The 10,395-nt window shown below is 37.0% G+C and overlaps 1 protein-coding gene across 1 annotated transcript; it reads right to left on the bottom strand.

Annotated features, from left to right (window-relative positions):
* Positions 1–1,145: 1,145 nt before the first annotated feature.
* LOC144629720 (putative G-protein coupled receptor 45) lies at positions 1,146–9,234 on the bottom strand. The gene is made up of 2 exons (XM_078487939.1): positions 8,751–9,234; positions 1,146–2,125 (listed from the first exon to the last, which is right to left on the bottom strand). Exons 1-2 carry the CDS (start codon positions 9,232–9,234, stop codon positions 1,146–1,148), a joined length of 1,464 nt encoding a protein of 487 aa, XP_078344065.1.
* Between the last annotated feature and the right edge of the window lie 1,161 nt (positions 9,235–10,395).

The raw sequence follows: 10,395 nt of genomic DNA, 5'->3' as shown, positions 1-10,395 counted from the left end.
TCATTAAGTTTAAGTTGTTACTGTTGTTACTTCGTATTTATTCCAACTTGTTTAATTTGTCTAATGTGACTGAATTGTGAGTGAGCCGAATTCGTAGGGACTGTGTTAAGTTCAGATAGAGAAAAGAAAATTAACCGTCGTGTGCTCACGTTCTCTTTTAAACCTTGAATTTGGTCATTGGACGTTGTTGTTTTGCAGAGAACGGCAAAGAAATGTACGAAAATGCATGATGCACGTGCAGCTTTGCTAATTAAACCTATTGATTTATGACGTTCTCGTTACTTCTTTGACCACAGCTGCATTTTGTTTAATATTTAACATTTCTTGTTCAATATGGAATCCTGACATTTGCCAAATTTAAGCGTCCAGATTGCACCAGATTGCATCTCAGAGTACTTAAATTTTCAAAATTTTCCGGGGGCATGCCCCCGGACCCCCCGCTCTCGCGCCCATATTGCCAATATTCTGAATTATGCCACGCCAGGGCTTACAAACAAAAAAAGCCTAGGAACGCCCCTGAAGGCCTCCTTTTGGAGGCCCACATGGTGACGCTCATGGCGGCCATCTTGGTTTGACAACGCCCCAGTGCCTCGTTTTGGTAGCCTTCTGATGGCGGCCATCTTGGATTTTTGACAAAGGTCTATAATCGACAGTCACTTGCGAAATAGACATCAAACACAGCAGTTTTTCTACGAAGAATCAATTGACAGTGTTATTCTCATAGTTGTGTAGTGTAATTCGCATTTGCTTTGTCTTTGTATTACAACACTTGGTGTTTCATTGAAAAATCTCGAGCCACTCTCTCAGCCAATCAGAAGTAAAACTACTCCAACAGCCCAATTTCGATATATTAAAATTCAGCCTAAAACAATAGACCTCAGGACGAGGCTCCGGGGACTAAACTATAGAGTTTGTGGCGTTTAATTCCCCGGAGCCTCGTTGTGATGTCTATTGTTTTAGGCTGAATTTTAAAATATCGAAATTGGGCTATTGTGACTCGCTCGCACACGTTTTCTATCGCTTGCCGCCTGCTTCATTTATTTCCTTCAAGATTTGATTGGTTCACTGGATTGTCTGTGTCCTTTTTTTTGCCAAGGTGATTACTTTGGTTTTGGTTTTACGAAAATTGCTGTATACCAACTGTTTCAGACATCCTGTTGGAATATCTTCATTAATAGTTGTTTTACACTAATGCGTAAATCCCTTATCCTCCAGCAATATAGAAGAGGGTTCAGGGCGGAAGATAAAAAATACAATGTGGATAGAACGTTTGCCGTTATGCTTATCTGTTCTGTCAACTGGAAATCTTGATAAAATAACATAACCTCAAGGAAGACAGCAGAGGGAAGATAGCATACAGCAAACAATGCTAAAATATAGAGAAGCATTACCACGGATTTCTTGTACTTTGTGAAGTCGATTGTTGTTTGGCCAAAAGCTTGGGCTGGTTGGTTCGCTTGAATTTGGAGTTGGTGACGGCGGATAATTTGGAAGACTTTAAAATAGAAAACCGTTGTAATCAGGAGACAGACGAAGACCACGATCCCTTCGATAGCATCTATTTTGTTGAAGATACAACCATCCAAAGATTGAACCAAACGGGCAGAAATGAATGGGATTGGAAGCAGGCAGATGACCATGTATGCTTTGAAGACACGAGGCACGGTGATCGTGGAATTGCGGCTCATGTGCAACCATCTTTCAACGGACATGAACGAGATCACAAAGATTGTGATAAAACCTAAATAGCTGCCAATTCCGTTCACGAAAATGCCAGTCATAAGGCACAAGCGTGGCGACCCCTTGTGTAATGATTCAACCAACACGGTTGATACAGTAGAGGCTGGCAGAGTTAGGAGGCCCATAAAGAAGTCAGTGATCGCTAATCCTCCAAGAAGAATGTAAGAAGGAGTACGAAGTGACGGCTTTTTGTAAATTGCAACCAAAATGAGAGAATTTCCAGCCACTGCTACAGGCGAGATGATTGCGTTGATCACACAGGTTGCCACAGTAATAGCATAAGAGACGATTGCCGGCATTGCAAAATGAAAGAATGCCAAACGATTGAACAATTTAAATTCTTCTTCGAAAAAAGCAAGCCGTTTTCTTTCGGCAATTGTCGCTTCTACATAAAATTTTAAAACTTTGCTTTAAAGGCGGTGTCATTTGTTTGTTTCTCCGGCCAGTGATGCTTGTTAAACGTGGTCACGACAAACGGAGGACTTTGCTTATCCAAGATTTATCGAACGTTAAAACGACGACTGGAATAACTGAATGCAGCAAGATCTTTCAACCCTGATCCTTCTTCAGAACTATTGACATCTTATTTAAAATAATTTATACGATATACGCCCAATTGTTGACATTTCAGTTAGTTTGTCATTATATACTTGCTTTATTTAAAAATGTTAAATCTTACATCGTTCTCACCGCATTCACTAGATAAAAAAGACAAATTTTGATTATTTTTAATAAAACTGAAACTGTGTATTATTATTGGTGTTATTTACAAGATACTTAACAAAAATGTTACATTTAACATCCGCCGTCACCGTATTTTGATTATTTTTTAATATAAGTCAACGCTCTAAACAAACCTTACACCCACTGCAAGTACAGTTAAATGAAATTTCTAACTAAAGACAATCAGAATTAGGTTGTAATTATGGATTTCATCCATCTTAGCAGTCAGCTTTTTCACTACTGAAAAAGCGCTTCCAAGAATTTATGTACTGATTTTTCTCACCGTTCAGATTTTCTTTTCTTTCTCTTTTCAGATGAATCGATCCAAAAACCGATTCAATTTTTTTGTGTCCAAACAGCTGGGTTCAGTTTCGGTTTATTTAATTTCTCAGTCTTTTGACGAAAACAAACAATTTTGATCATGCAGTCAGTTGTCAGAAACGTGACACATACCCAGGGGGGGTACTCCGGCTTGTAAATGACGGGGATGATCGAATGGAGGCAAAACTCAAGACCCAAAAAAATCCCTAAGTCTTCAGACATTACCCAAAAAAATCCCTGGACCAAAAATAACCCCCAAAAAAATCCCTTGTCAAATTACCCCTAAAAACAGAAAGCACAAAACACAAAGAAAACCATAACAAATTGAAAGCTCGTGTTTGTTTATTCATCATACCATAAATACGCCAAGGCACTTTAATTCGTTTTTAATACCCAAAAAATCCCCTATTTAAATCAAGTCACCCAAAAAAATACTTGCCAAATTTTCCAACCCAAAAAAATCCCGCAATTGAAAATTTCAAACCTAAAAAAATCCTTCGATCATCCCCGTCATTTACAAGCCAGAGTACCCTCCCTGGGGACACATATAATCGACTATGATAAACAAACACAGAATATACAAGTTGTGTCCCAGTTGGATTTACATGAATCTTATCACACCTTACGATTTCTTTCAGAAAAACATTGCGCTATTTTTTTGGGTAAATGCTCTTAATATTGGTAACCGACCGCAGATGCCAGAAAGCTGAAACGTCGAACTTTTTAAGCATACTATATGCACCAAAGATGACTGTAGTACAAGTCGTAATCTACATAAGCAATATCCTTTTCTCTGTGTCTGCCAACAATCTCAGTAAATATGTAAGTGGGAGTATTTTGGTAGTTTCAACAATCCTTTATCGACCAACATGTCGGTGTGTACATGTCCCGGGGGGGGGGGGGCACTCAAAAAAGTTTTATACGGGGAGGCTCCGCCCCAAGCTCTTACCCCTTACCCTTTTATATACCATTTTCACAGAAATTGTACCCCTTTCGTATACCTTTTACTGAAAAAAGTTACCCCTTTCATATACCTAAAAGACATGGCATAAAGTGCGTCTGTTCGAAATATTTTAATTCAAGGCCCTTTTAAAAACCAGAATGACAGATTTACATACCCTTTCATATACCTAAACTTGTGAAATCCCTACCCTTTTATATACCTGAAGCCTGAAAAAGGTACCCCTTTCGGGCGGAGCCTCCCCGTATAGGCCATTATATGGAGTAACCCCCCCCCCCCCCGGGGTACATGTTGCCTTTGAATGTTCTTTGTTAAGGATGCGTTGCAATAAAAAGAATTTCGTAAATGACAGTAGAGAGACAATGTTTAGTGTAGAAGGAAGTTCAAAGTTTAATTTCGAAAAATCCGATAACTAAACAAACGATGTCGCTGATTGCGTATGCGTTAAAGGGCAGCTGCAAAGCGGTGCGATATACAAAATTTACAATGAAGATTTTTCAGGTTATTATTGGTTATTAACATAGCCAAGCATAATAACTTCGGCCGACTAATATACATCAGATTTGAAACTTTTTTTTTTAAAGAATTCTTATTTTCAAGATAAGACTCATGGAGACGGTATTTATGATAGAATATCACTCTAACTTTGGAGGCGAGATGGCGTTAAACAAGTTATTGAGTTGGAGTCCTGATCGATAGGTCGGGGTTCTAGCCCTGGGTGGGTTTTTTAATTATGTTTTTGGGCAAGACAGGTATAAACTTTCACTGGGCCTTTCTCCACCTAACAGTAGTACCGGTAAATCGTAACGGCAACGTGAAAAGATGTCGGCGGAGGGGCTGGGCTGCCTGATCCATGGGATAAGCAATTATTCTTTCTATTTATATTCATAACTATTAAACAAAAAAATGGGTGTGCTATGTACTATCCATGTCGGTGTTCTATGAATTTGCTCTGTACGAGTATTTAATGCTGTCGTTGTAAAGTTACATTGTTCAAACATACAAAAGTGAAATATTACTCTGACTACAAGCCTGTGCGCCACCTGGTACGAAAACTCAAAATCCCAGTGGAAAAAATAGGAACGTACCCCCAAACCAAAAGCAGGCGCAGGTAAAGTACAAAATAACAATAGTGTAATAAAACAAAAGCTGAAAAGTTCGAGATCTAAGATGACTACATCACAACCATCACTTAGACCTTATATAAATCATTTGAGTCAAAAGGCTATTTCCGAGTTATCCGTGGCCTCTGTTTCAAAACGAGTCTACGTGCGAAACCATTCATATGAGAATGAGTTTCACCAACACATCCATTTTTATGCAGATCAAACTCATATTCATTTGAATGGTTTCGCACGTACACTCGTTATGAAACAGAGGCAAAGGGGAACTCGGAAATGGCCTATTAACGCCATATCAGCTTTCGTGCATTCATACCAATAGGAAACTACCTTATTCTCACTAAATTTCGCGAGTACTTAATTTCGCGAAAATTCAAGAGCCATATTTCGCGAGTACTTAATTTCGCGATTTTGAGAGGAAGGTACAATTGGAGTGTATTAAATTTCGCGATTTTTACCTATTCTTTTATATGAAGCTTGACCTCGAAACTGTAACAACATAATTAATATGAAAGTCATCATAAAAGCAGCAAACAAAACAGTATACGCATAACAAAACATAAGGTATTCAACAGTCTAATTCTCTAATAAGTTCATCTACTTCTGCAAGAGCGAGATTTTGAGGAACTTGGCGGCAGAGAACAGTTCGAACAGTGCGACTGATAGAGTGGGAGATAACTAATGGACAAATTAAAATTAAACAAGAAACTCCTAAACATGAAGCTCAGACATGTTAGAATAACTATGATAAAATACATCGAGTTTCATTATTTTTTTATATAATTTTTATCAGTACGATATTAAATTTCGCGATTTTAAACTTCGCGTGTCCTATATTTCGCGAGTATTAAATTTCGCGATTTTTTCAAAATCGCGAAAATCGCGAAATTTAGTACTCGCGAAATTAAGTGAGAATAAGGTATTTACATTCCTCTCTCCCGGCCACTTACAGTTTAGTTCCGCCGAATAAAAATTATAAATAGATTTTCTTCATATGCTTTCTTAGTCTTGACAAAGTTTTCAGAGAATTTTAATCTCTTTGAATTGACAAATTGCAAACTATTTTTATCCTCGCTTTTTTATGGGTTCCTGTTTTGTATTTGTCAAGAATATAATCGTGCCAAAATGTCAAACTGACGATTGTTTTGTGATCTACTTACGTGACTATTCGAGAGTGCTTTTCAGCTACACGTAATTAATGTATCATACCACAACTTAAATAGAACTGCATAAATTCGCTTACACTAGCTATTGTATAAATTAATAATAAACGAAAGATGTAGAAATTAAAATAATTTTCTAACTAACCGTTTAATTCCTTGACGAATATCTTTGATTCGCCAACAATAAAGAAGAGGGTTTATAGAAGAGGAGGCAAATAATGCAGTTGTACAAACGTCAAGCGCCGTTAAAGATTTCTCTCTTACATCTTTGGACAGATAAATAATAACGGCACAGCAAACAAAGGGAAGATAACACAAGAGGAATAAACCCATGATGTACAAAATTGTAAAAACTGATTTCTTGTACTTCGCGAGATTTATGGCTGGCGTATTCTGAGAATTTTGCGACAAGTTGTTCATCCGAACCCGTCTTTGATGGCGATTGATGATCTGAAAAACTTTCAGATATGCCACGGACGTTGCTGTTATGCAAAGGACACCTAGACATAAGGCTGTTATCCAGGTCACACGCGTGTTAAAAGAAAGGCCAAGGACAAAGAACATCGGACTCAACAGAAGAACTCCATATATGACAATAACGCGACGTTTAGTTAAAAGGGATCGACGAGTCATATGTATCCATCTCTCAATGGCCATAAAGGCAATGTTTGCTACAGTAACAGATGAGAAGTACAGCCCAGCGGTTTGGGAAATTAAATGGCCCAAACAAAATAATTTCAGGTTATCCATCAATGCAGCCACTCTGAAAAGAACGTAGAAGGGTTGGGTGATAAGTCCTGTACACAAATCTGTAAATGCCAATCCACCAAGAAGAATGAAGGAGGGTGTACGGAGAGATGAGTTCTTCCAAATCGCCACCAAAACTAGAACATTTCCCACCACGGCAACAGGCGACAAGATCACATTGATGACAGTTGTTACAATTGTAACATGGTTGGTTAAAGGATAAAGAAAATTTAACACAAAACAAGCCGCATTTGTTCTTTTCATTGTAACTAAGATAGTAGTGTTGTTTGCCATGTTGCTCATCTTGTGCAGACCGGTTAAAATGTTGCCACAAGAGAAGTAATCATAAAACTTCTTTCTGTGATGTAAATTTGCACATCAAAGAGTCACCTCTTCTTTATTGTTTTTGCATGAGTAAACAATTATAAGAGTGAAATTGAATCCAAGACACCTATCGCGAATTCATTAAAAGAACCGGATTTCTGAGGGTTGTCTAAAAGGCTTATGAAGGATTTCCTATACATTTTAGAAAGCTGTACGCCCTTACTATTGATTAACTTTATTAATTATGTACTACTTCCTTCAAAGACAATTCTTCCATTACACGAATACAAGAATATATATCTTGGATGGATTATTGTTAATTTGTTTTTTACGGCAATTCGTTCACCTCAATATAACGTTGTTGAAAAATTACACGGTAAACATCAACATTGGCTGTTGAACTTTAACCAATTGTACCCTAGATTATAATTACATTTTCTTCGAACATTGTTTACAGATTAAAAGTATCTACAAAGACGTTTGAGTTGACAAGGTTTGCAACATAGAATGGCCGTTGAAGCTTTGAAAACTTAATCCTGTTGTTGCCTTTTTAATGAAGCAACAGCCAGGGCCGTACGTAGGATTTTTTTGTCTTCGGGGCAAACTCCGCTTAACTTCGCTGCGGGGCATACTCCAATATAGCTACAAGTAATAGCCCAGCAAAATCAAACACTTTGTTGAAAATTCCTGGCGGGGGCAACTGCCCCCCTTGTCCCCCGCTAGGTAAGGGCCCTGACAGCTGTTTAGCCAAGGTAAACTTAAGGTGATGCGAAAAAATAGATAGTCCGTACTCAGTAAAACGGAGATAGTCACTTAAGTAGTATTCAACTATTTGGATCAAAAGTATACGATTTTTTGTCAAATATGCCGCTTGCACATCACCTGTCATACTTAAAACTAAAACTGTAGATCAATCAAATCATAATAAAGTGATTTTAATTTACAGAAGCCTTAACAGTTCATTTTCAAGGTGTCTTTCAATAACAGAAACTTAATCAAGGTTTGGAGCTGGATGCCGGGTGTTTGACTAAGCTTGAAAGTCCGTGGATTGTGCATTGATTATAACACTTACTACATGATGATGTTTGCGATCGATTTCTTATTACTACGCAGTCTTTCTAAGCCGGGAATGATAAGGGAAACTTTACAGCATTGGTCCTCTTTCTATCTAGTTGTCTTAACAGAGTATTGGTTTAACCAATTTTTTGACCTCATTTCGAATATCTTTCATTCTCCACAAATAAAGAAGAGGATTAAGTGACGAAGACAAAAATACAAGCACACTGGACACATAGAAAGACACCATAATAATTTTCACATTCCTCGTGACAAACACTAATCCCATACTGATAGCCATCGGCAAGTAACCTATATAAAAAATAACTAGAATATAAAAGATCGACCACACTGATTTTTTGTATTTTTCAAAGTCGATCGTTGGTTGAGCAAAGTTCTGGGACGATTGGTTGGCGTGAATTTGCTGTTGATGACGACGAATTATGCGGAACACTTTGAAATAAGCTATTGAAGTAACAATAACGCAGAACAGTAGAACCGGTATACCAGTATAATAAACAGCAACACTATTATGGTCACTAATACGATAAAGAGCTAAAGGAAACGGAAGGAAAAATAGTACCGCAATAATACGATAGATGCGACTCACTGTTACCAAGGACCGCCGACTCATGTGCAGCCATCGTTCAATGGACATGAACGTTATGATGAATAACGTCAGATTAAAAAAGTACTCGTAACAACCATCGCCGATACCTCTTGTTATCAAATAGAATGTTGGCCAGTCTTTTTTCTCGGACAGCTTGATCAGAGGGTATACCCAGGATACAAGATAATTTGTAGCAAAAAATGGCTCGGTAATAATTCCAGTACAAAAGTCAGCACAACCCACTCCAGCGAGTAGAATATAAGAAGGTGTTCTGAGAGACGGATTCCTCCAAATTGCCGCCAAAACCAGAGCATTTCCCACTACTGCTACTGGTGATAAAATAGCAATGGCAACTAAAACTGGCAGGGACGCTCCATAGAAATCAAAGCTGTGGCTTTGTGCATCACTGTAAAAATTAGACTCGTTGGAAGAAGGTTGATGAAGAAAACACGTTGTGTTGTTCGACATTGATATTCTGCTTGGTAATGACAATTAAGACTATATTAAGCTTTGAAATGTTTATATCAGAGAAGTTAACTTTTTGAAAGAATACTCCGTTGGACCAGTTACAAGCTTAACGTTTTCAAAGATGACAAGAGCTGATTTCTTGATCGTAATTTCGTAGAATTTTTAATCAACTTTACCGCCCTTATGTGTTTGTTCTTGAAATGGCAAATCGAATGAAATAAAAATTACTATTCAAATATATATAAATACAATCAAACAAGCAAAACATACTATTCATCGGCACATACAAAGCCTTTCTTAGTTTAATGAAGTAAACATGATTACAAGCAAATGTTGTGGAGCTTAAATTTTAATAAGGTCTAAATAAAAAAACTGTAATAGAGTAGCTTTATGAAAGAAAAACTCGTAGTAATCAAAATTAAAACTGATCTTTTAATTATATGATTCATTCATATTTTGAAAGCAAGTTTGTTTTTTGTTATAATAGCGCTAGAATTTAATATCATTTTGTGGTTGAAGGCCTGACAACTTTCCATTCAAAGGGAGGTCTATCCTTAATATTTAATTATTTACAAACCTATTCGTTCTTTCAAAGTTATTTTAGTTTTCTGTAAAGTAAAAGTATCTCCAGCAAACATCAGGATGTTAGGAAAAAAAAAAAAAAAAAAAAAAAAAAATATACTTGCAAGCTTTTTTTGTAAATGAGGCTGTCTCCAGCACGGCTCGACCTTGGAGATAGCTAGCTTTTCTCTAATTAAAAAAATTTCAACCTTTCATCAAAAGGGTTTTTACATGAGTGGCACAGTAATCTACCAAGTGTAGCTAAAGAACAAACAGAGAAATGATTCATAAAAAAAGAAAAAAAAAATGCTGCATGTTTTAGAAAATATAAAATTATATCCAAAATATAAAACATTAACTAAGGAAGAAAAAAAAAAATTTATTGGTGTGGGCTTGCTGGCTGAAGATGCAGCGTCCTTTAGCAACGTTTTAAAAAGAAAACCAATGCAACCTTAATGAAACAGAAAATTGCTGAAAAAACACTGAGAGAACGAACAGATTAAACAGGTCAAATGTCACTGCTTTCGATTGCGCTTCAATTGAACAATTTATGTATACAGTCATATCTTATAGCTCTGCCATAGTTGTTTAAACAACTGC

Source organism: Oculina patagonica, chromosome 11 (genome assembly GCF_052425735.1).
Source record: "Oculina patagonica isolate OP01 chromosome 11, crgOcupat, whole genome shotgun sequence".
Taxonomy (NCBI): Eukaryota; Metazoa; Cnidaria; class Anthozoa; order Scleractinia; family Oculinidae; genus Oculina; species Oculina patagonica.
This window is presented reverse-complemented; position numbering and strand designations above follow the sequence as displayed.

What these genes read in the sequence shown, in the direction of transcription:
- LOC144629720 (XM_078487939.1), bottom strand. Translation starts at nt 9,234, where the DNA reads ATGTCGAACAACACAACGTGTTTTCTTCATCAACCTTCTTCCAACGAG. An exon ending in AACAGTGAGTCGCATCTATC is followed by an intron (nt 2,126 to 8,750) that starts GTATTATTGCGG and finishes AATTTTATGTAG; the next exon opens with AAGCGACAATTGCCGAAAGA.